This window comes from Synchiropus splendidus, chromosome 17, assembly GCF_027744825.2.
Source record: "Synchiropus splendidus isolate RoL2022-P1 chromosome 17, RoL_Sspl_1.0, whole genome shotgun sequence".
Lineage (NCBI taxonomy): Eukaryota > Metazoa > Chordata > Actinopteri > Syngnathiformes > Callionymidae > Synchiropus > Synchiropus splendidus.
Genome location: NC_071350.1, coordinates 18,674,407 through 18,700,182, shown reverse-complemented (window position 1 = coordinate 18,700,182; position 25,776 = coordinate 18,674,407). Strand labels below are relative to the sequence as shown.

The following is a 25,776-nucleotide window of genomic DNA, read 5'->3' as shown; positions in this document are numbered from 1 at the left end:
GCAGGAACAGTACGCATCTCATTAGCATGACTTATTTTACGCGGAGACCTTTGTGTGTGTGTCTTCTGGCGTGTTAAGTGCCGCTTGACCCGCCGTCCGTTTAGCCGAACCCATTCATTAGCGCTGATGGCTTTGCACTGCAAGGTCACAGATGTTCCTGTCGTGTTATTCGAGCTGTTAACCTTGGCTCGGTCGACAGTAAGTTTACGTCACGGTGAGTCCAGACGGACGCGGTGAAACATCCGCCTCCATCCTGAGCCCAGCGGTGACTGGAGAACTGGACCCTACAACTCTTCTACTGTTGGTATCGACACATTCAGCTCAGTCTACAGTGCCAGAGGGTGATGTCGTCAGCCAGCGATACGTTTTCACAGGGTTCATCCTCTTGTGGATATCATCACCAGGCTCTATCCACCAGGGGGAGCAGCCCAGAGTCAAGTGCTTAGGACAACAACAAACTCCCAAACCAACATGGCGACTGTGGAGTCAGTGCTGAGACGGGGACAGAGTTGTAGGAGGCGGTGAGGACGTGAAATATATTGCCACTGGAGGACGGACAGTCTTCTTCCCGTCTCATTCGAGCTACAGAATAATGTAGTGACAGCAACACTGCCCCCCATGGTTTCCGGTGGTACTGCTCCGTTTGGACCATATCCGTAAGCTCTGTGGAAATCCAAATCCTCTGGTAACGTTGAGCATAAGTCAGCCCTTGAAAGCACACAACTCAGCCACTAGAAATGACCTTGACAAGCAGAGGCCAAAGGTCAACCTCCCTCTTTAATTGTGCACTATTACAGAGAACTTTACCGAGGCCTGTAGTCAGAGGAGTCATGGGGTTGAAGTTATGTTGTCTGAACGGTTGACTGATGTTGGGATGACCTTTGAACTTTGTCACCGCCATCTCTACTTCACTCGACAGCTGATTTCAGCTCTGACTTTGACCTGTTACCAGTGGTGTGAAGTTGAACATGTTGCAGCCTGTTGTTACAGCGTCATGGTCCCAACGTCAAACCATTTGGGAAACGATGAATTCAGTCAAACAAAACGCACCAACAAGATTCCATTTCTCAGTTTGAGTGAAACGATGGATGGCTGCGTCCACGGGGCTGAAATGGAAAACGCAGAGTGCAGAAGAAGGTGATGGACGAGGGACGGAAATAAGTCCATTGATTTTGTAATTGTTATTTCCTGGACTTAGAGGTGCCAGTGGTGATGAAAGTGACGGCCGAGCCAAGAGTGTAAACGTTGGGAGCCTGCCTCCTTTTGCTTTTATTTAGGTCCAACACCAGCCATGATGGAGCTTTTCAACTTCAGATGGCAACTTCCTTTTAGGCGTTTGCTGTTGAAAACATGCAGGGTAATAAAGCGCCGTGGCTCTGGGGAGTCCAAAGTCAGGGCCGGGGGCCAGCAGCGGCCCTTGGTGGGACGGCCCCAGAATCCACAGGTCGTCAAGTACAAAGGAACATGGGACATCTGTCGAGCGAAAGTCACGTAAAGCTGAGCCAGTCGATGGCAGCGTTGAGTCCTAAACAGCCCCAGGAAGATTTGAATGTGTCTATATTGATTCATCAGTTGCAGAAAAATGTTAATTATATGATAATTAATGCAAATGGCTCAGATAAATCGCAAATGAACTTCTCAGATCCAGGTGCACCGTGTTACACAACGTAATGTCATAACCAAAACATGCCGCATGAAGGAGACGAAATGAAGTTGTGCAGATGGACAGAATATTTAGATTTAAGGAAAGGTTTGCTCATCCCTGGATCACTTCCTCCATGATCTAACGCTCCATTGCTCAGATCCAGCTTGAGCTACACCCTTCTGTATGACGTTGTAACATGCGATTAATCGCGATTAATTCATCTTAAACCACCAATTAATCCAACTTATTATCTTAGAGTGCCACCTCTGCCGTAAAGCAACGACCACCCTCTCACATGAACCAGCTTGAAGTCAGCGTTGGACGACCCCTCAGGTCACATGAGCAGAAGCTGAGGTCGTCAGGTCGAGCACACGGCCGTGCAGGTATCAGAACTCCAGTGCGGCGCTCACTCTCCATTAAACAGGCGAGCAGGATTTAAGCGCTGGATGAACAGTTGCATCAATTTTTCAGCAGGCACTTATCTTCAGTGAGTTCATCATCCGGGGACTCGCTCTCCCTCCAAGGCCATCCATTTTTCATGGAACCCTGCCGGCGATGTCCAAGGTTCCGCCAGGAAATTACTATGACAATCTTGTGCGCCGCGATAAGAATGCAAACACGCGGCTGAGGTCCGTCTGAAATTATGCTCTCATTGTTCTCTTCTCAATGACGCTCAATGACACGCCACAGATGAGCAGCGGCCTGACCCCCGCCGCCGCTCGCTGCATAGCAATGTGGCAGGAAGTCCCACTCCTGTGTGGCGTGCTGCTCCATCTGCAGGGATGATCTTGTGGCCTTCGTCCTGGTTATGAGGACAAATATGCTAGTGTTTATCATTCATAAACACCTGGATGTTGCTCAACTTAGCTCAACACTTTCCAACAGATCTGGTTCAGACTTCTCAGGCTTCACCTGCACGTCTCCGACCTTTGTGAGGTCAAACTACCAAAGTGACCTCCGAGATGCTGCACCTTTATTTTCCTCTTTGTATTTTAGAGCTTTTTGTCATTCATTTTTATGTTGATGTTTTGCTCAACATTGATGGCGCTGTGGAGTGGTGCTTAGTGGTTGGACAGATCTGAGTTTGGCCTGTGCAGAGTTTGCGTGGGATTCCTCTCATCACTCTGGTTTCCTCCCACTTAGAGGATTAAATTAGTGAATCTAAGTGCTCCATGAGTGTGTGTGTGTGTGTCAGTGTTCTGCTGTACCTGTACTTGTGGGGACTAATTCTTGGAAACACACACTTGCATTTTGGTTTTGTGGGCACATTTTTGGCCAAGCTTCAGTTTGAGGATGAAAACTTCAAAATAAAACTTGGTGATTATGACTGGGTTTCAGTTTTCAGTCACCTTTCCCAGAACAAATGGACCCGGGGCCCATTCAAGTAATAGAACTGATTCATGACACTTGATTTCATTTGTGATCAATAACCATATTTAGTCTTCTTCCACGTAAACAAAGCAAAACCTAGTGAAATGACATGAAAGATATATTTAGTTGTCATGGAAAAGTCCAACCAGCAGCAGAAGTCATGATCATCAAATTTACTATAGAAAAAAAAATACACTTGATGCAAACAGTTGAGAAAATTGGAAAAACTGAATAAAATAAATATAATAAAACCATGTCTAAATATCATAAAATATATATTATAGTGTAAATGTGTGTAAATGAAAGTATCAGCATAAAATGTTCCAATTCATTTTCAAAACTGCTTCAACAGTTGCAGTTTTTACTGAAGGGGGCACCTTTTTTTATATATATTTTTTTTTTTCTTTCCAAGAACTTCTCCATAGTTGACAGATGTGCAGCTGTCAAGTCAATTCAGTGACACACTACTGCCACCACACATGGCTCATGTATTGAAACAGAGCGTGTCGTGGCCCCTGTGGCCCAGAGGTGTAAAACAAGAAAACTTAGTGGCCCTCTAGGAGGCGCTCACGGCCCATCATTTAGAGTATTGAATCAACCTCTATATGTGGGAGGAAACCAGAGTGCGGGGGGAACATACAAACTCCGCACACACTAGGCCCCCCACCAAGTCTTGACTTGGATACCTGTGATTCCGACAACATAAAGACGACTTTTGACTGATACTGTGTTGCAACTTCAGAAGATTCGTTCACACCAACCTCATATCACATCACCGACTGGAATCAACCGAATCTCCACCGAGTCACTGGGACTGGCTGTGGAATGAATGACTCATATACAGTTGAGGGTATCATCATGAGAGCGCTCTTCACTGAGTGTGTGGGTGACTCCATTGTACTTCGTGACACACGAAGCGTGTTCCCAGTAGAAGTCTCAGCAGGTCAACATGTCTCCTCTTGATATAGACTCTCTTGTTCTCCCGCTCCCACACGTCTATATTTGTCACACAGCCTGCACTCGTCTCCCACTCAGGGAGGAGTCAAGATCAGTCTGCTCCACATCTTCCTCAAACTTGTTTCAATCCACGGCCCCCACAAAGCTTCAGAGGAGACCAGGCAAAGCGACACTTCAGACACCGCAAAGTGTTTTTCCAATGCTGCTGTGTACGATGACATTGCTCAGCCAGAGTGGGAATTTTCTCCCTTCACTTCTACCTCGATAAGAAGGTGCCTCCTGATCAGATGCTACAAGAAGCTCCTCTCTCTTTATTGGCTTCCTCTATGCTTGTAGGTGAAGCTTGTTTTCATCCTCTAGCTCAGCTCTTATTCACTGATAATTGATGAATCAATAAGAGTTGGTGACACTTGTCTCTTGTCAGTGTGTCAGGTCAGTGGTCTCAAACTGAAATAACTGTTGGGCCACCAGAGGCAAGGTTTCCGTGATGCTGGGCCCCAGAGTGGAGCAGTGTGCAGGGTTATTTTTGCCCATATCTGGGACATTCTAAGTATATACCTCTGGTTCAGTACAGGATTTCAAGGTAAAGCCTTGATATCATCCATCAGAATTACAGTGGTTTCTATAGGTCACTGAACAATGAGGGTGGCGCCTTGTGGGGACCACACCCATACTACAAAACTGCATCCCGAGGGCCGCAAATGGCCTGCAGGCTGCAAGTTTGACACATTGTGTTAGGTCCAAATTCATTCACATTCAGTCCCATACTGTACTGCAACAGTTACAAGTTCTTAATGCTGTTGTTCTGGTGTCTTTTATTGTTTTGTTTCGAGTGCGACTCATTGAAGTGACATTCTTTGCCATGTACCTGGAGTAGATCTCTGCTTCACAGTATTATAATATTCAGCCAACACATTTGGATCTTAGTGGAGTGAGAGTTGATTTAAAAATCTCTTCACAAAAACATCAAATAAAGGTGATTTATCTATTCATTAAACAGTAAGAAACATTTAAGTTTCCTTTAAGTACGTTTCATAATCAAAGCTTTCAATAGTGTGAGAGAGGTTTGTCTCTGAAATAAAGGAAGCACGAATATTTAAATAGAAATAAGCATCTTTAAAGCCTGGAGGTTTGCGGTGTTTGACCACACCCACCGGGATGCCATCAGTCAAAGAGTGAAAATATACGTGTGTGTGTGTGTGTGTGTGTTGTTTTTGTTGCAAAGCTGCCGAGGAATGTGCGACTGGTGGACAGATGTGTGTGTAACATCTGGCTGCTGGACCTTTAATGCAGCTGCGGCTCCTCATTCAGATGCTGAGTGGAGCCGCGGGTGACCGGAGGAGGGAGGTTTTCCTGGAAAAACCTGACGACTCTTCAGATCAATTGGCATTTGGAGCACAGCGCCGGGCATGTAGGCAGACGCTGCGAAGGAGCCGGGAGGAGAAGCGCACCGAGCGGATTGCGGCAGAGCGAGTGTCCCGGTGATGGGAGCGCAGCAGCAGCAGCAGCACAAACACTTTGTATGAAATGCGTCAGCGCGATCTGGATTTACACGTTTAAAGCTCCTGGCTCCCAGACCGACGGCTTCTTCAGGTAATAACCGCTCGTGCGTTGACGCTTTTTTTCTTTCTTGAATGGTGTGAAAGAGGAGTTTGTGTGCTCGCGGTGGGGGAAGGTTCCGGGCCCGAACATTACAATAGATGAGGTATTGCCCCCCATCTTACACCCCCCTTACGTCAGCACATCGTGCGAAGCTCGAGCTCGCGTGCGATTCTGCTCCTCTTTTTCTTGCCGTGGGGAAACAAAATGTAAGGATTGACGAGCTGGTTGGGGTTTTATTGATGAGGATTAGTGGGCGGGTCCAGCTCATGTGTCTTCTCCTCGGTCCAGGTATCCACATGCGCGGACCGGTGTCGCCGCCGCTTTGAGCTCTCAGGCTACCGGGGTCGCAGAGTACAGAGCGAAGCGGATGTCGACCAGCAGCTCGGAGGACGCGGCGGCGGCGGCGGTGCGCCGCTGCCACGGCGGATCCGCGGCCAACAACGGCACGTGCGCCGAGCAGCTCAGCCTCCTCCCGCCTTTCTCCTCCGCCCTCGCGCTCCTGGTGCTGGTGGCCGTGCTCGTGGGGATCGTCCTGGTCTCCATGGCAACCTTCCACCTACACAAGCGGAAGCTCCGGAACCGGAAGATCCAGCGCGCGCAGGAGGAATACGAGCGCGACAGTCGCAGCCCAGCGCGCGCGGCGGAGCCCGCGAGGCCGTGCGTCATCGTCCGGCCCGTCCGAAGCGAGGAAGCGGAGGAGGAGGAGGAGGAGGTGAAGGGCTCGAGCCAGCCGGATGGCGGGAAAGCGGCGGACGCTCCTCTGGACTGTTGACTTCCGGGACTGTGGATGAACGTGGAACAGCAATAAGGCACAAGTAACCCCCGCAACCGTCCGTGTAGCGTTCATATTCAGTTTGGAGCCAACACTGGCGGCTACAAGAGAAGTCACTTTTGAACCCACAAAAAGTCCCATCATTTGTCCTCACAGCACCTCGTCCAGGTCAATCGTAGGGTCAAAAAGTTCAGACTTTCCAGAACCAAAAGTATGTTCAAATTTTGAGTATGAAAACCATCAACGTCCTCAAAACGCTGAGACGCAACTCATTTAGACACAGCAGCTCCAAGAATGGACCTTGGGTTTTAATAGCTTGTCAAAAATGGATGGAAAGTGGAACCTCGTCTTTGGCCTCCATTAAACAGGGGCGTCCAAACCGCCGGGTGTCACGCGTGAAACCTCTTTGGTTAAACTGTGTGCGCCTGATCGGTGGGAACAAAAAAGCTGCACCGCCGTGGCTCCTCGACCCCCACGGTTTGGTCGCCCCCACGACAAACTAGCTACCCTTCAACTTCTACTGCCAACTCATCATGATCATGACATAATGACCTGACGGGCTTAAACTGGCGCTGAGTAATACCTCCCAATATTTTGCTATGTAAAATACGTCTTGGAAGCTAGCCTCTGAAAAGAGTGGAATTTTACCTGTAAACAGAGTTCGTACCATGAACCGAGTGGACGCTGTATTAAGTGCATGAAACGCTCCGCTCTCAGTGTTTGTTGCATCTGCGAAATGCTAAAGGCTAACAATGACCGTGTCGTCCTAACCTTAAGTTGATAAATTGGTGAATTGAAATGATACTTTTACCTTATTCTACTATAAATAGCTCAATATTCTTGTTGATATTTATGTGTAAATGGTCAAATAATTTGTGTATTTGGACTGCAGTCTGTCGGAAAGTTTGAAATCAAAGACAATGTTACTAAGAGCCTGGATGTAAACAACTAGTAGAATCCAACATGAATAACCAGATTATGATTCAGCACAGATGTGAATTCACGCACCTTTCATGTGGACTTTCAAGCATCTGCTTGTGGTGGTTGGTTGCAGCCTAACTGCTCCACCAGTGAGGTGAGCTGCTTCATCACGCTCACCAGCCTCCCCTCATTCCCCCATGTTCCCCAAACTCTTCTGGGTGAGGTAACCAGCCGATTCCTCAAGCTTTTAGTTCCCTTGTACCATAAATGTTTGACAACGTTTGACTCTTCGCTGAATATGAAAGCGACAAACGCTACACAGATTTCATTCTCTGCTGCTTGTAGACTAGAACGATTTTAAAAAATGCAAAATACTGAGCAGAATCTAGAGACAGAGGCTCATAGGCTAGTGGCCACTGGATGGTAGAAGTGGTTTTATGGAACTGTTTAAAGTGTTTGCCTGCTTGACTCTTGGACCTCTTCCGCTCCCCCCTCAGCCTTGTTTAAACTGGGAAGGTGTTTAAACTTTAACTCCTCCCTGGGATGTGACACATGAGGTTGTGTTGAATTATTTAGACCTGGTGACACAACACGGAACGTAATGGCTTCGCTGATCTTCCTTGGCATGTCCTCTGACACACTAGTACCTAGTTAGACTATAATGGATGTCGTGGTGCTGTTAGGCAGTGCAATGCTGCATTTAGGCTATAGACAAATGACCTATTTGTTTGCGTAGTATTTCAACTTGAATTAAGTGACTTATACTCTGTCCTCCAATGTCAGTTAGACATCTGTAGGTAGCGCTAGTTAGCAGGATGCTGTCGTTATTATGCACATAAGACCTTGGTTCCCTTCATGTGTCAGATCGTTGGTTCTAGCGCAGATATAGTATTTTCATTTGACGTATTTTCTGACATGTAATAAATGGAGAGTTCTTCCAACCGTGAATTTATTTCCGCCAGTATTTTGTTTGGTATCATGGTAAGGCTATAATACAAATCCAGTGTCATATATTCTACGGATCTGCTGTAAATGTACGGCATCATGAGAGCAGGAATGTCTTGCGGTAACATATTTCTCAAGTCCATGTAACCTGCCTTATCAAAGGAAAATGTGTGATAAAGAAAGTTTATAAATAAATATGTAAAGTTCACATTTGACAGATTTGATGGACTGTATTTCTTCAGACGCGGGGACCTCTGTCCAACGTCCTTCTGCCTGGATGAATACGAGGAAGAGGTCACTTCTTGGTTCTGAGTCATAAATCAGGCTCAAATTCACCAATGCAAAATGACGTTGATCAATGGACAATGAATTACGACAAAGGAGACTCTGAGGTTGTCACTGAGAAAGAGGAACGTGGAGAAGTTTGGAGACAAAGTTCAGGAGGCCAGATGGTTTGTGAGCAGAGAGAGACTGTTGGAGGCACCAGGATGTAGGAGAAGGACAGGCATGTTGAAGTGGGTGGGTCCACAAGAAGATCAGGTAAAGAGACTAACATGAACGCAGCTGTGGACCACACAGACGAACCTGCATCCAGGACCCACTATGCAAGAAGGAAACCCAGCCGCCAGATGAAGAATTCACTGGAAGAGACGCCATTGCTTTTGTCCCTGACTTGATTCCAAGACTGACTCGTGTCAGAGAGGTGACCTGGAAGAACCCAACAGCACATTGCTACACAGAGCCCTTGCCTGTGCTACACATGTGACTAGAAACGGTGGTGACGAATTGCTGTATCCATAACTTGACTTGATTCCAGGCCACCAATCATGAGGAGGCCATTTTAGTCCAGGAGAACTCAGCTGAGGTGTTTCAACCCGTCCTGGTGGAATATACTGGGGTTGGGAAAGTGGACTTTTCATGCTAAAGGCAGCATGTTGATTCTTGGGGCTTTCGATCGAGTAAAAAACATAGTCCTCTCCCCCCTTATGCGGCTCTCGTCTTTACTGATGGTGCCATCAGGGAGTCATCGTGACTGAAACTCATGGCTGTTTGAGGGGCTTTAAATAGGAAAGGAGCTCCATCCCATCCCTGACTTAACCCCACCTCCAGCTTGCCTTTGCTGTCAGGATATGCCATGAAAACATGTGCTTCAACTGAAAGTCAAAACATGCGACGCAGAAGGCGTCTGTATTGGCCACAAAAGTCAATATTTTAGGCTGTGGGAGGAAGGAGCAGGAAACGGGGGGTTTGGGGTCGCAGGCTTTCCTCACATGCTGATAGTCCGAGGTGCCCAACCGACGTCCAGATCCGAGAGGTATCCTTGAGCCAGTAGGTTTGGGCAACCCCGGCCAGACACTCAATGACCCCTGAACCGAGGAGGCCCACGTGAGTGGGCAACAGGTGCCACTGAAAAACGGCCATTACCCGCGCCGGTGAGCCAATTCTTCTCGCCACAGTGAGAAACTAGCGCTACTTGATCCAAGTGTCACATCAGAAAAACAAACTTGGGTCGCGGTTTCCTCTGACTTTGACAAACAAGGTTCTACAAAGCAATTTAGCGAGAGCGGAAGCCTGCCTTGTTGTGCATTCATTTGGTTCGCGCCACTGTTGGGATGGATTTTCCGTGGTGCCAAAGATTGATAAATGCAAATGCCCTTCACGAGGGACAGCATCGCAAGACGGATGCAAACAACCAACCACCGTGTCATTGCATACAAAAATAGACAATCACGCGGCGCGCGCTCGGACCGCGCTCGGAGAACACAAAACCTCTTTCACAGCGCTTTGAGCCGCTTATGTAACGGCTATTGTTCCCTCCCGGGCGCAGAGGTTATCGAGAGAAGAGGCCTTCATCTTCATGTCTCCGTATAACGGCGCCGCCACGTGTCGTATGGGAGGTCAGGGGAAGTGAATCAGCACCAGTCAGAGGCTTGGCCCCCAACCAGAACACCATGTTCTTAATTGTCCCGAGCAGAAAGGAACCCTGGGAATATGAAGCAGTCCCGGGCAGCGGTCCAGCCTTGGAGGAAGTACTGAAAGCCCGTTTGTCTATCTCGCCTCATTGGCATAAGTGCACCGGAATGGAAGCATTTATCTCGGCGGCGATATCAGAGGTAAATCAATGAAAGATGACTAATGTATTTAAACATGTTTCCTCGGGGCAGGGCGGCCATGTTTTCATCAGAATAAAAGCTCCTAATGGAACAGCACTCCAGCACCATAAAAGTCAGTCAGAGATCAACTCTGTCTTGGACCTGGTCCGGCCGGGAGGTCGGCGGAGGGTGGAGGGGGGGGCCGGATCAAGGTGACTCGCTTAAATGGATGGAATGATGGCGGATAAAGATGGATGGCAGTTAGCGAGGACAGAGTTGGGTCAGTGGGAGGGAGCGTCCACGACGGAAGGTCAGCGCAGACCAGTCGATGGGGGTCAAAGGGCAGGAATTGATGCTGGACAAATGAGTAAAGTGGCTTGACAGTGGAATTCCCTCGAGTCCACATTCTTGAGGAGGTTGGAGGTAAGAAGTGAACGCTTTTTTTCTCCTCAGTTCATTGCGCTTGTGCCGCCGAATGTGGATCAAATGTGGTGGGTGGATGAGAAGACGGGACAGTCGCGGCAGGAGGACAGGTTTGGTAAATATAGAGAGGCAGGGAGGCTTCAGGGACCTCAGCCGGCTGTGGGAATAGCCTGGTTTGTGTTACATTTAGAGTGAGAGGACGGAGCGAGGGAGTCTGCTCTTCACAGCCGTGGGTCATCAGTGGCCTCGGTTCTCATCTGCTGAGGAGCAGGTGACCGTCTGGGTTTGTCTGAATGTCGAGTGAGCGATTCTGACAGATGATTAAATAAGGGGATGTTCTGAATGACCATCTGGCTCCACAACTCTGTTGATGCAAGTCACACAGCGCGACTGCCACCTGCGGATTTCTGGGTAAGGTTCTAGTTGGATCCCAGCTCCTTAGGGTGAGAGGCAGAGCTCGCCCACAACCACTGTGGGAGGAAACCTGAGCACATATTGCTGCTCTTGGTCAGTGTTCGAGGAAAGTTTTGGCAAAGACCTAGTAAAATTCCAGAAGTTTTCAGACTGTAGCTCCGGGTCTCTCCACAGATCTGGTCCCATTACTCATCGAGTCGCCCCACATCAATATAGAGTTGAGCTCCGTCCTCCTCTGCGAGTCAATTATCGGCCGCGCTAATTGATGAGCTGGTCGTGGCAGCAACCCTCGGCACAGGAAGCCACCGTAACTGCAGCGACACCAGAGACTGAAGATGACAGAAGAAGCCGGGCGTTTGGGTGGAGAGGGAGCCTCTGATCCCGCCGTGACACAGGAGTTCAGCCCGGATCATTTGTCATCATCAGACGCCGACTGCAGGTCCGGCAGCAGCCAAACGTCAGCCGAGGACTTCATGTGGAGCTGCTCCCTGAATGGTTTCATCTGGAGACACGCGCCGGGGGGAAGTGAAGGAAGGTTCTTCCTGCTGTCGTGGTGGGAGGAGAGAATGCATCAATGCATTTGGATCTGAAGCGTGATGGGTTCAGAGCTCACACAGTGAGATACTGGAAGTGCTAAAATCGGTGAAATGTTATTAAAATGTTATTAACTTCTCCCTTTCTCACGGAAAAAAATAATCCTGTGCAAAAAAGTGTTCTTGTAATGTGTGAATGAACACATTAACAAATTGATATTGATGTGAAAAGATCTTCAATATCGATCAAGAGATATGCAGGATTTGTTTATTTGTATCTTTTTATAAAAAAGCAAATATTCAACATTATTTGGGATACAATCTTTATTTTTTATTTGAACCATTGCTTTATTGAAAATTAAATCTCCTCATTGCACAGAAAAAAAATAGAAGTAAAGCAAGTATCTTTAAACTAGTTAAATATCACAATTAATAAATATCACATTTTTAAAAATGTTTACGTCTCCTATGTCCATCAGGAGAGTTTCAGGGGAAACAAACAGAAATAAAAAAACATTAAAAAAGACTTAATTTGCTGGGTAAAATTGAAAATAAATAAATCAATATGTTTAGCAGGATGAATTAATGAAAGTAATTCCAAAATATGATGAAATAAAATTCAGATAATTTGTTCCATTAGAAACAATACAAAATAATCAATATTACCATAGTCATGGTGAAAAATATTGACATTTTCTCTGCAACCTCACAAGGTCCCTTACGTCACATCAAGGACTCCAGGCTGGTTTCAAGGTACCAACATGTTTCTGATTTATTTATAAACATATATCTTTTTCATATTTAAAGATCATTTTAAAGACAACAGTCCTATTAGCAGCTAAATCACATGTGTTTTCAGTGCTCCTCACGCTGGACACCATCCAGGTCTTCTCCTTCCCTTTTAAAAAAATAGCTTTACTTCAGCATCCAGCAGTCCGGCCCCTGGGCTCACACTCGGCCCGGTTCTGCTCTGCTCCGTCGAGGTCTGACAAATGCTGCGGCACCTCCCGCTGACAAGCTCCCGCACCCGGGTCCTAAAGATGAGATTAGTGATGGACGAGGCAGCTGCTCGACACTCCGGCAGATTCATGGTCCGCTCCACTTCATCTGGACCCTAATCCATTTGTGGCTCCAGGCATCATTTTTCCTGACAGCTGGATCGGACCTCGGTGGAAGCAGCACCTTTGTTTACTGTACGAGAGGTTGCGCCGACATATTTCATCATGATACGCCACATCAGTCCATAAATGTGACTCAGAGGTGGACTGACACGATCTGACCTCCAGGAGGAGGAGAGTTGTGCACAGCTCAACCTTCAAATAATAAGGTTATTGAGATTTCAGGATGTGAAGCCATAACATGAATGCACGAGGCCGAATGTTTTCCAGGAAGTGAGATACATTTATTCTTTCACATAACAGAAAATAATCTCTTCACTTCCTCACATCAAGCAAAAACAACTTTAAGAATCATTTTAAGAAAGTGTCTGTTCAGTTCTGTCCTCCCTCTTTCTTCTGTTTGGCTTTCTTCTTCTTCTTCTTGGCTGGTTTGTCACCTGGCTGCATCTTGCTCTTCTTGGCGGCGCTGGGCTGCGGCGGCGCCGCGGCACCTTCTGCCGTCCGTTTCCGCTTCTTCTTGTTCTTCTTGCTCGGCCCCTTCTCTGCCTGGGGTTTGTCTGCAGACTCGGCGCCGTTCTCCGCTGCAGCTTCAGCTTCTGGGGCTGCTGCGTTTCTTCTCTTCCTCTTTTTTGTCTCTGGAAGGAAACCTTTCTTCTTCTTGGGGAGCGCCTGCTGGTCAGCAGCTGGCTCCGCCTCCATCAGCGGCTTCGTCTTTTCTGCTTTGGGCTTCCTGTCGAGACAAACTGGGTTTATGGCTGATGAACCACATCAGGTGTGAGGAGGTGTGAGGAACACCGACATGACACCGAAGCGTTTCACCAGCGCCCAGTAGGTGTCCTCCAGCTTCCCCGTCTTCTGGTAGGCGACGACGCTGGTCAGCGACTCCAGGACCTTCTGGAGCCTGCTCAAGTCCACAGACAGTTTCTGAAGCAGCAGAGCAGACTCGGTGAGCACGTGAACATCTGGCCACGAGAGCAAGTCAGACAACCGACCTGCTGCTGAACCGTCTTGACCAGGAACTGAGCCAGCTCCAGGACTTTCACCACCTTCTCCTTCACCAGCTTGTTCTCCATCTGACCAAGGTTCTCCAGAGACTGAGGAGAAACATTCCATTATCCACCTCATTAAAGGCTGCGAGGTCCCAATGATCTGAGAGCCAAAACATTATGACTAACAATTTGTTTGTTCAAAGTTGAAACAACTGAATGAACTCATTAGTTCAAGCCAGGTGAGGAACCTTTCAGGGTCCAACCCAGGTCCCCCGCTGACCCTGACATGACGCTGCCTACTGACCAGTGCAAGCAGGAGCCCACTACAATGTCAGGCGCAGGAAAACAACCCAGATCACGGTTTGAAAAAGGAAGACCCGCTGCCCTGCTGACACCACGAACGTGACCTGTTATTGCACCATATAAACTCCACTTCTGGCAGTTTTGCCTTCGATATAGAATCAAGTCCGAGTCTCATTTCGACTTGGATCCACACCCACGTCTGACCGCTTCACACCGTCATCCACGTCAGCAGCTTCATGGACTTCCTGTCGAACAAGTCTCCTGTAACGTAGAGCGTTCCCTCGGGTCGATGAGGAGGAGGTGTTGGCGAGTTGGGTTTCAGCGGACGAGTCGCTACAGGACGATCGCTTTGTTATTATTTCATCTGCGGCGGTGAATAATTCAGGGGCACACGCTCGTCTCCATGTAACTCGCCGACATGCATTTTTAAAGCCGCGTCACGCTCAGCTGCAGGAGAGCGCCGCGGCCCGAGTGGCAGGCTCCGACGCCGACCGCTCATTGATTTCCACAGTCTGACTTGCTGACGTCCAGCTGGGGTTATCGACTCACCGCGGCCAGCTGACTCGTCACCTTCTCGCACTGCTCCGTCCACGGATGGCCGCTCAGCAACTGCTGCACCTCCCGGCTCTGCAGCGCCCGCAGCACCAGCACACACGCCTGACCCTGAACACACCAGCACACACGGTCCAACTCAGCAGCTGCGGGCGTGAAACCAGCGGAACCAGGCCGCACACGTGCTCTACTGCCCACCTGCTGGTGGTCTCTGACTCCAGACGTGATGCTCTGCACGGCTGAGTCCAGCAGCTTCACACACAGGACCTGCAGGAGGAGCAGCGCTGCATGACGACTGTGAAGAGCAAACAAACAGCTGAGACTCCACACTCACCGGGAACCTGGTGAAGAGGTCGGTGAACATCTGCGTGGTGAGTGGGCTCTTCCTCCTGCTCATGAAGGAGGTGAGGGCCTCGCGGAAGATGGTGCTGACCCGGTCCAGGTCCACTTTGCCCATGAAGCTCAGCTGAAGACCAGGAACATGCAGTGAGTGAGACTCATGAGTGAAACCTCACATTGCCCTGACACACGACAGCTCATCCTCCTCAGCGGCGTCCCACCTGCAGACTTGCTCCCAGTATTAATAGAAAGAAGCCATGTGCAAAACGGGGCCGAGCCATCGGCGCTGACCCACTTCCTGACCCAGTAAAACTCAGAGCGTCTCCACGCTCCGCAGGGATTAGCCAGTAAACTTTTAATGAGACGTCCGTGTCTCTGACCTGCGACCTACTAAGCAAGACGAGGTGCGACTGGTTCAAATGGGCTTCGTGCGTCGGCTGGTTAGCGGCACATCTGAGCGCGGCCGGTAAACACGGAGGTCAGAGGGCGAACGGGAAGGTTGACTCACGTCTGCCTCTTTCTTCGGATCCTCTTTGGCGTCGGCGGCAGGAGAACCTCGCAGGACTTTGACCACGAACAGGGCGGCGCTGCAGACACAAGCGTGCGACACGTGTTAACCACCTGACTCACATGCCACCTCAGCAGAGGAAGAGAGGTGAGAGCGGACATGTCGGGGGAGCCAGGCCAGAGACCTAGGCTGTTATTGAGGAGACAGAAGATCAGAACCGAGCACAGAGGACGAAGATGTGGAGAAGTTTGGTGAAGAGCAGAGGCTCAGCAGAGGAAGGCCAGTAATGAGGGTCAGGATGAATGATGAAGGAGCGACTGTGAAGACGGATGAAGGGGGAGGCCAGGACTTGCTGAGGTGCACTGTTCCATTGGGCAGCAAAAGACACGACTTTCAGACCAGATACATTTCAGCCCCATGACTAAACACTAATGGAAAAAAAGATTAATTCATTCAGAGACGCCATAAACGCTCAGACGGGCAAAACACTAGCAACTTCCTAATCCGCTTATCCATTGCTGGGCAGCAGCTTCAGAAGGTTGAGCTAAACACCCTTCTCCCGGGCAACATCCACCCGCACCAACTGGGGGATCTCGAGACATTCCCCGGCCAGTGAAGAGGTCTCATCCCTCCATCTGGTCACGGGTCGACCCCTGGAACACCTCAAGAGGCCTCTGGGGGCGTCCTCATAAGATGCCACCTCAACTGGCTCCGCTCAATGTAGAGAAGCAGCGCCTCTACTCCAAGTCTCTCCCGAGTGACAGAACTCCTCAGCCGCCACCCGTCGGAGGATCAGGGATCTCAATTTTTCGGTCATGACTAGCAACCTCTGCGTCTGTATTTTGGTTTACATGCTCAAATATTCAGCAATAAAGAGTCAATATGAATATGTGAATCACTTCATGCAGAAAATGTCACACTATAAGATGAATGAAAATATGAAAGTATGACACATCTTCAGTGCCAGGATCCAGCACAACCATTTGTGGTTCAAAGAAACAAGACACTGTTTGGATCATACATGAGAAATGAAATACATCAGTTGAAAGTGCGGTGAAATCAAAGGCTGCATGAGGGAGTCACTGATAACCAAGTTGCGACTGGATTTTCGGAGCCTGTTCACTCACTGCCTCATAAATCAAGTGGCCAACGGTTGCCGTGGTAACGAGGCTCATAACTCCTGGTATATGATGATCAGCTCGACTAAATCAACTAAAAGTACGAGCTGGATGAAAGCCATCTGCTCATTTGTGGAGAAAGATGACGGGCGTGACTGAAGCAGCCCAACTTGCCGCCGCAGGCATTTTTCATTCAAAAGAAAAGCAGAAGGAAAAAGGAAAGAAAGCAAACATAAAAAGTGGAGGGAAGGCAGCTGTCAGCAGAACTAAACTGGTGAATCAGGACAGATGGAGCGGGGTGGGGGGGGGCGTCACTGCTCACCTGAAGTAGTAGAGAGCCACGGAAGACTCGGACATCTTCAGGGTTTTGTCCATCAGCTTGCTCAGCAGGTCGTGCAGCTCCCCCTGTCTGTCGTCGGCAGTCTTGCAGTACACTTTGGACCTGCACAGCTGATTCCTGACAAACACTTCGGGTCAACACAGCCGGACCTGCGTGTGAGGAAGACCAAATGACGGCACCGCGGTCCTCACCTGAAGATGTCAGCGGCTCGGCGGAGGAAGTCCTGCTCCTGCTGGTCGCTGCCGGGGCTCATCCCTCTCTCGATGATGGACAGCAGAGGCTCCACCAGACCCAGGACCAGAGGGCTGCCGGCCTGCCGCGCGACAAACACCTCCACCAGATCCAACACCTGCGAGCACAGGGTGGGACTTAGAACATCTCACGTCCTTCACTGGATCATCATGTCTCTAACCAACTCCACCAACTGACGGCAGTCAGTGTTGAAAGAACATCATGTCATGTCGAGTTCCTCTGAGTCAGCAGTTCTTCTAGAAATGTCATTTTTTTTCTCTGAGCCATGGCTCGTACCTTGATCTTGAACTCTCGGACCAGGGTCTTCTCCTTCTTCAGCTTGGCCTTCTCGTCCTTCTTGGCCTGGACCCGTTTCTTCTGCTCGGTGAAGAGGGCAGCCAGACTCTTGTCCAGCTCCATCATGGCGTCGTCATCGATGTCCTCGTCGCTGCTGCTGTCGCCAGCTGAGGGCTGGAGACACACACGATTATCAGAGGAGCAAAACAGAGCAGACACGTCCAAAGGCTCAAGGCACAGACACTGGCACATTTCAGGTAAAAGATTGAAAAGCATCACCACCATCACACCTCACTGAACACACCAGGAGACAGCAGGAGTGAAGCAGCACTCACCAGAGCGTTCTTCTTCTGGAGGGTCTTCATCATCTGCAGCCGGAAGTTTTGGTCCACCATCGCATCGTCGTCCTCATCCAAGTCATCCGAGTCGTCGTCGTCGTCGTCTTCATCGGAGTCGTCCTCGTCCGACTTCTCCACCTGGAGGAACCAGCCGAAAAGACAGCGATCACTGACCCCACCACACTTCCAGGACCAAGTGCTTCAGGTGAATAAACATGGTCAGGGGCAACAAGTGGGTCACATGACCAGACAGGTGGGTGTCACATTAGCCCAAGTTTAAACACATCAAACATGATCTTGAACCTGTTGCTGAACCAGCTGCATCAAACCTGAGGCCCGAGGGCCGAATAAAGGCCCATTCATGCTCCCGTCACGTACGAACATGACGAACATGAGCATAAATGGGCCTTTCGGCCGGTGATATGACCCTATGAGGATCACAAGACAAAGGCTGTGTCCCACTCCTCCCCCTTACACTTGCATTTAACATGAGCACTTGGTTCTGAGCGCCCTCCACGACACTTCATGTCGTCACACGTAAAGACAGCGTGTCATTGGCTGCTGTGCTGTGTCTTGTTTCCTGCATATCCAGTGTTGGAGACATCGTTTTGGAAATGACAGCTCCAATATTTCTGCAACTTCTTGCATCGGGCTGATCATCTCACTTGGTTTGGTGAACCAACAGAGAAGAAATGGCCGGAGCCTATGTTGCGGTGACAGATGTGTCAGAGGTGTGAGGATGCTAACGTTAGCCTGGATGCTAGCCCACTGTTTGTTCAGAAGAAATCCAAACCTACTGTTGAACATCCCTGTTGTATTGTTGATGTTGTGGGACACGGTGGAGCATTTGGCTCGCTGACGTGTGACACCAGAGAAAGTCAACAAACGGAAGAGTGGTCCTGGCTCCTAACATGTCCCTGTTGTCCTGGCCAACACTGTTGTGAAATCAAGTCCTTTGGTCTCCTGGACATCTCTTCACACTTCATATTCCCACTTGGTTTCAAGTCAGCTCCGGAGCCGCATGGGTTTGAAGGGATCATTTCAAGTGAGGAGGAGTGGGACACACCACACTGACACGTGACGCGCAGAGCCACCCAGGGTCAGGGGGAGAGATGGGACACAGCCAAAGTCTACTAATCGCTCCCTCGACACACAAAACAAGACCCGTAACTCACTGCAACAGTTGAAGCACATTTCGGAAGCAGAGGTTTAAAAACACGTTCAATAATGAAGAGCACTGAGGTACATCAGCAACAACACTCGGCACCAACCTCCATCTCTTTGTCTTCATCGTCCTCCTCCTCCTCTTCTCCTTTAGCTTTAAAGCTCTTCAGGTTTTCACTGTCATCTGTGACCATGACGGCGTTGTCCTCCTCGTCGTCTTGGTCTGGGCGGAGAACCTGAACGGAAGCAAAGACAAATTAGCACAATGACATCATGACTGTGTCAGCTGGCCAAGGTCACATCCAGTCCAAACGGAAAACAAGAGGGAGATATCAACGCCACTAATATAGTGTCACATTTAAAGATGTCTGGGTGGAAGTACTCAGTCTCTTCTCTCAACTGCAAGAAACTGGGTTTTAATTTGGGGATCAAACGGATATATTATACATTACACTGTGTGGGATTGTTTATCCTACTTTGTGGGGACCAATTCTTGACAAAACACTATCCTTGTGGGGACATTTGGCTGGACCCCACAAGCTTAAGCCTCTATTAAAGGGGTAAAACGTCAAAATCGCTGAACCAAACTGAAACTCAGTTATGACCCGGCTAGGTGAGTCTAGTGTTTTGGACAGCCAAATAAGCCATTACCGTGTTTTCCCACATTCCATTTCTACACAAAGCTCTGGAAAATTGCACAAAATTGAAGACACCAAACTGTAGAATATTTGCACCAATGTTGGGTTTAGGGGGGAAAGGTGATGGACATGAGTGGTCCCCACGAGGATAGCGATGCAAGTGTCTGTGTGTGTCAGTAGCAGCTGGAGCTCCAGTTAAAATACTGGTCCAGCGCATCAATAACGCTCCAGAGTTTCTGCAAATGAAAAGCTACGTCCCCAGTCTCCAGCAATCCTCTCCTGACACCAGTTAAAGCCCAGAGCGCAGTTAGTCTCGCCCTCCAGTGTGTTTTATGGCGGTGTGATTTCAGACGTGCTCGTGGAGGTTCACGCTCACATCTCCATGGGACGGCAGAAAACAGCGGCGTGGCGGTCAAGGTCCCGGCCAGCCGTGGAACCGGAACAAATGAAAATGAAACGGCACAGGTTATTTTCCCTCCGATTGAATTTGCAGCAGCAGGGTTATATTTTACAGCGCGCACATTAGGACGCTGGCACGCGGTTTTAAAAGATGCAGAGTCAGCGAGGCTCATTCTGAAGAGGCTTGCGCTCCAAACACCTTCCGCTCGCGAGGAGCCAGTTGAATATTGATCTTCTCCGGAAATAATTCCAGGAGTTAAGTCTGCTTCAGTTGGTATGCATCAGCATGTGAGTCACTTTTGGACCGGTGCCGTCCAGCCACACACCGTCTTCACATCAGATCAGTTAATATAGAGTCCGTCGAGGACTTCAGAACCTGAGACGAAGCGCCAGATCCGAGGACTTAATCTGTCATAAGAGTTCCACTGCTCTTCTCACGGGCCGGTTACTCACATCAATGATGGCGGTGAGCGCCGTCGCCGTGACATGGGGGCAGACGGACGAGAAGACGGTTTTGCAGACTTGTCGGATGTGTCGGCTCTGCTGAGACAGCAGGGACAACAGGATGTCCACCAACACCTCCACCCACTCCGGCTCCTCCGCCTCTGGATCTGTGGACGCAGGAAGAAAGTGCCATTTGTTCAACAAGGATTCCAGTCAGGTCCCTGACCGTCCTCTCCCCTCAGTCCAGCACCACACTGGCTTCTGTTATCATCACGCAAACACGCATCAGACCCCAGCAAAGGTCACTTGCACCATCAAGACATCCCTCTCTGTCGGGGGGTGCAAAGGCATGGTCCCCCAGGAAACCATTTAGGGACACTTCATGGAGAGTTTAGTGCAAAGAAATGGAGAAAACAAGTGCAAAACCTGGAGGTCAAGAGTCCATTGTTAGCATAAGTGTCACCATCTGGTTCTGAGAATCACAGTTGAGCTGTCACCAGCAAGGGTGCAGCAGGACACGGACTCCCACCGGACAGTTTCAGTTTAGGGCCTGTGGTCCGGTCCGCACACCGAGGTGCTCTGATGACGCTTTCATTTTTTATTTAAATTGTTATTTAAAAAGAAACCTGCTAACGCTGAACTTTAGAGGAAAAGAGACATTCCGACTGTTCATAGTGAAAAGTAGATTTTTAAAAAAGTACACAAATATATTCAAATGAAATATAAAATAAAATTCCACTAGTATCAAAGTATCATGTGTATATGAGGGAAAAAAAAATAGAAGTGGAAAAAAAAGGGAAGAAATCAAGACCCCATGTCGCTTCTGTAGGTCTGCCAGAGGGGGCGCTGAAATCCCTCTAATCTGATCAATGAAATTTAAAAAAAAAGTACCATTAACTGGACTCAAGCTTCGGGTGTGACCCTCTGTTTTATGCCCCAAATGAGCAGCGATGTCATGAACAACAAGGATTACAGTCCGACTGTAAGCTTCAGTCTGAGCTCTGACTTCCTCCTCCGAGGACCTTCCCTGGCATCGCGACGTTGTTTCAACACAATAAAGTCATGTCTCTAGTTAAAGCCAGAAGGATACAAGAGGCTCTGAGTCACTTTTTGTTTGGAAGTGAAGCGCTGACCTCCTTAACAATTCTAATAATGCTCGAGCTTCAGTGTGCGTTTCCATAGAGACGCACCACAAAAGATATGAGTCGTGAAGGAGCTTCACTTGAAATCACTTGACACTTGACGCCGCGCTCCGAATATTAAAGCCCTGTGGCTCAGAGTAGGTGTGAGGCTGTTGAAATTCATGAAACCCTCCAGTGGGTCTGAGGCTTTTGCAGAACCGTCATGAGTGGGCACCTTGTTTCCTCTTCTTCTTCTTGGCTTTCTTCTCCTGAGCCTTGTCCACGCAGCTCTGCAGGTCCTTCATGATGTCCAGCAGCTCGTCCGGCGCCTTCAGAGCGAGCAGATCAGAGGGTCAAGCCTCAGCCAGGAGGTCCAGCGCCACAAGTCACCAACCTTGAACAGGTGGATCCCGACCAGCAGGAAGAGCTGCTGGAACGCTCTGCCCTCTGCCAGCTGGCCTCGCTTGGACTTCCTGCTCAGGTTGGACACGGACTCCATCATGCTGCAGCAGAGGAGAAGACAGTCACAGGAGCGTCAACCACATGTGAATCAGCCCACAAACGCTCTGAATTCATCTTGACTCTGGATCTAGAACCATCATCTCTGCAGCAGCATTTGCCGGTGGTTCTGACCCGGCGGCACTAGAGCGGAGCAGTCGGCTCTCACCCATCCCAGGCTTGTCTCTGCTCCGGACTGAAGGGACGGCTGCTCTGGACGTGCTTGGGCTGGTTCAGCAGGGAGTCTGCAAACTGGACCAGGTGGTGGATCCACATGGTGCCGTCAGCCGTCACACCAAGAGCCCGCTTGGAGCTGACGGCCACCTCAGCCGAGTCCCCGGCGGGCGGCATGTGGTGCATGGACATCAGCAGCCTGCGCGGGAAACATTCTGCTTCAGCGCGTCGCTCAGTGACTCAGTTTGCTGAACCAAGCTAAAGTTGGCAGCAACTGAAGCGTCACAGCAGGAACCGAGTTGCTCAGAACATCTGAAATTGAGTTGAAGTTTCTCTCACCCGAAGAAGGAGTTGAGGATGACAAGCTTGGTTTTCTCCTCCAGGGGCACAGAGAGCTTCTCTCCAGTCTCAGGAATGTCGGCCATCTTCTTCTTGGCAGTGAAGAACGCGTGGAAGAAGACAAACCTGCGGACAGCGGAAGAGAAACTCCTGACTCAGCGCTGCACGCTACGCCACAGGAAGGAGTTTTGGCACGGACCTGGCCACGTCCATGATGAGACTCTCGGGCTTCTTCAGGTTATGGTTGTCGATGATGGAGGCCAGTCGCGACACGATCCACTTCCTGAGACGGGACACCGGCGTCTCTTTCCTGGTGAAGGAAGCGGCGCAGAGGTGAGCGGTGAGGGCGGCTTCTCTGGCTCTTGGTGCGAGCAGCACCTCCATGCGCTGTGAAGACTTACGGCTCCTTGATGTCTCGACCACGTTTCTGCTTGTTGGTGCTGAACTCCAGCAGCTTTTCCATCTGAGGATCCAGGAACATGTTCTTTAACCAGGTGACGTAGCTCTGCAGAGCTTCAGGCTGAAGGTGCTGGACCACCCGCCACACGGACGGGACCACGGGGTAACCCTGGTGGGCCAGGGAGGAGAAGCCCACCATGACCGCCAACTGACGGTCCGACTCCTGGCAACCCTGCATGAAGTCCGACACGTACGCCTCCATCTCTGGAGCCATTTTGAAGCGCTCTTCTTTCTGCAGATCACAAACAAGCTAGCTCTTTTACCATTTAGCGCTCGACGAAATGGACTCTGTTTTTTCACCCGTGTAGCTACGAACCTGAGATGAAATGACATGATGTCCGTACTGCACCATCACCTCACTGGACAGAACCTCCCTGAGCTGCTCAGCAGACAGAAGCGGCAGAGAACTTCCCAGGAGACGGAGGCTCAGGTAGCTGCATGCGCGCGACAACGTCAGGAAAACCTCCATCATCATCACTGCTGACCAAGCCATGCACCACTCTGACTCACTGAGAAGGTCCAGGCGAGTCCTTCAGCAGCCCGTTGACGATAGCGCTCCTCCAGAAGAGCTGGAAAGTGTCTTCCCTCAGAGAGAGCTTCAGAAGGTCCAGGGCCACGGGCGGGAGGATGCACTCCTTCTTCACTGATCGTCCGGCTGCTCTCAGCAACTCGGTTAACCTGAGAGGAAATGACCATCAGTGGCTGGGTGAGTTTCAGGGGAAGCCGTCGTCGACGGACGTAGGTGTGTGGACAGGAAGAGGATCTTACTTTGGGATGTTCTCTGTGTTTATGATGGTGGAGGAGCCCAGCAGCTTCTTCAGTTTTTTGGGTTTGAGTGTGTGAGGGAACCTCTGCAGAGCAACCAGAAGCAGCTGCAGCTGCTCCGGCGTCTGGAAGGCTGATTCCAGCTCCGTCTTGAGGGCTCCCAGTAGAACCTCCTCAAACACCTCCTCTGGAATCTGAAGAGGAGATCAAACAACAGGTTCCAGCCTTGAGAGATCTTTGTAAAGGTCATGACCCCGAATTCAAGCCGTGGGATGAGTAGAAACCAATGAGCTGACAGTGAGAGAGAGTGTGGAGGTGGGGACTAACTTCGTGGAGGATGTCCATCATGGTTTTGTTTGGAAGGTCCTTCAGGTGTTGCTTGTGCTCAGTCAGACTCTGGAGCAGCTTCACACAGCCCAACACAGCCTGAGGTTCCTGCACAGAGCACTAGACAGTGAGCAAACTGAATGAACAAACTCCAAACCTGTAAGAAAGTGCCACTGACTTTAGCCAGGCGTCCCGACTGCTGCAGGGCCAGGGCCCCAAACAGGTTCCCAAACAAGGCGTTTCTGACCAGTTTCTAAGAGACACAAACCAAGATGATTCGATGAACATCAGTTTATGAACGCTTTTTTTTTTGTCATATAAGGACCTTTTTCACTTTGTTCACATCGTGCTTGTCGTTGATTCTGCCCAGGACACTCTCCAGGGTGATGTCATCGAATGCACTCAGCAGCTGAAAAGATAAACAAAGGAATGAAATGAAATGACTTGATATTAAAAATAAAAACATGCAAGAGGAAAAACTAAACACTTATAACTTGACTCATAGTTTTAAGTCACAGCTCCAGACACAGAACACTTATGAAAACTTGAAACCTTTAAGCTCCATCAACCCCAGCATTGACCACCTACCTGACCCAAAGCCAGACTAAACCCGGGTCTCGCGGCCTCTCGAGTGTGACCGAGTCCATCCACCAGCCTCTTAAGCGTGTACTCCAACTCATCGTCCTGCCCCACACACGCGCGCGCGCGCACACACGCACACACACACACACGCACACGCACACGCACACGCACACACACACACACACACACAGTGAAATGTTCAGTGTGAGAGTTAAGAAACAGGGTTAACTTTTGCAGTATCATTTCAGACAAACTACGAGGTCCAAGCTTCCGTGAAGAAAAATAAAACGTGACGTGGTGAAAATTAACTGAAATAAAAAGCAGCTAGAGTTAATGTAACTGTAATATATTAGTCGACTGTATTAGTATTTAAACAACTTTAAACAACAACGCAGGAGCCAGTACACAAACTAATATTTGACAATACAGCCAACAATGTGGAAGGTTTGTCGTAGTAGCATTTTTAAAACAACTAACAGCAAGGAATAAAAGGATGAATAAAGGCTGTTTTGGTGTTTTCTAGCGGCTGCGTCTGCTGCCAACGTGACTGCAACACACACTCCATCTACCTTGTCATTAGACTTCAGGTGCTCGATCAAGTTCTTGACGGCTTGCAGTCGAACCTCCTGGTCCGGTTTAGCCAAATCCCAAAAGTAATCGAGGAAAACACGGTTCTGCTGAAGTAGTCCGGTGATTCGGACCGGCGGAGCCGCTTCCTTGGAGAGCTCCACCATCTCTACAGACATGACCAGCGATCTCTGCCCATGCTGCCGCAACAGGAAGCACGTGTTTCACACACGCGTACTACTTCCGGGTCAAAACTTTTTTTTTAAAACATTTTTTTTTTAATAATCTTTATTTAAAATCAGTGGGACAGCAAAATAACGTTTTTTTTATTTCGTGGTCATTAAAAAAGGGCGTGATGTTGCCGTTATAGGATTATTATTTTTAAGATACTCGTTTATTTGTTCCACAATGGAGAGAGTTTAATAGTGTTTAGATGTTACACAAACCGGTCCTTCAATGAAACCAGAACAGAACGTTTGAAACCTTCAGA

The 25,776-nt window shown here is 49.3% G+C and overlaps 2 protein-coding genes across 2 annotated transcripts; one reads left to right on the top strand and one right to left on the bottom strand.

The window, feature by feature from the left end:
- The first annotated feature begins 5,165 nt into the window (after positions 1-5,165).
- On the top strand, positions 5,166-8,428 carry LOC128748531 (uncharacterized protein C11orf87 homolog). The gene is made up of 2 exons (XM_053847397.1): positions 5,166-5,566; positions 5,864-8,428. Exons 1-2 carry the CDS (start codon positions 5,496-5,498, stop codon positions 6,345-6,347), a joined length of 555 nt encoding a protein of 184 aa, XP_053703372.1. The 5' UTR covers positions 5,166-5,495; the 3' UTR covers positions 6,348-8,428.
- Positions 8,429-13,071: 4,643 nt separating this feature from the next.
- On the bottom strand, positions 13,072-25,506 carry mybbp1a (MYB binding protein (P160) 1a). Its single transcript, XM_053847954.1, has 27 exons — positions 25,289-25,506; positions 24,726-24,821; positions 24,463-24,546; positions 24,316-24,390; positions 24,138-24,245; positions 23,814-24,004; positions 23,556-23,723; positions 23,362-23,479; positions 22,988-23,277; positions 22,786-22,896; positions 22,587-22,712; positions 22,243-22,446; positions 21,970-22,078; positions 21,811-21,904; positions 20,464-20,621; positions 19,081-19,209; positions 17,807-17,947; positions 17,472-17,645; positions 17,135-17,292; positions 16,926-17,060; positions 15,486-15,564; positions 14,973-15,104; positions 14,837-14,905; positions 14,636-14,749; positions 13,787-13,888; positions 13,594-13,718; positions 13,072-13,524 (listed from the first exon to the last, which is right to left on the bottom strand). Exons 1-27 carry the CDS (start codon positions 25,463-25,465, stop codon positions 13,167-13,169), a joined length of 3,825 nt encoding a protein of 1,274 aa, XP_053703929.1. The 5' UTR covers positions 25,466-25,506; the 3' UTR covers positions 13,072-13,166.
- Between the last annotated feature and the right edge of the window lie 270 nt (positions 25,507-25,776).

Excerpts from the sequence above, each read along its gene's own strand:
- mybbp1a (XM_053847954.1), bottom strand. The coding sequence starts at position 25,465 with ATGTCTGTAGAGATGGTGGAGCTCTCCAAGGAAGCGGCTCCGCCGGTC. Across the intron at positions 17,948-19,080 it reads ATGAAGACAAAGAGATGGAG|GTGGAGAAGTCGGACGAGGA; the intron begins GTTGGTGCCGAG and ends TGGTTCCTCCAG. Across the intron at positions 17,293-17,471 it reads TCCGAGAGTTCAAGATCAAG|GTGTTGGATCTGGTGGAGGT; the intron begins GTACGAGCCATG and ends CTGTGCTCGCAG.
- LOC128748531 (XM_053847397.1), top strand. The coding sequence starts at position 5,496 with ATGAAATGCGTCAGCGCGATCTGGATTTACACGTTTAAAGCTCCTGGC. Across the intron at positions 5,567-5,863 it reads CAGACCGACGGCTTCTTCAG|GTATCCACATGCGCGGACCG; the intron begins GTAATAACCGCT and ends TCCTCGGTCCAG.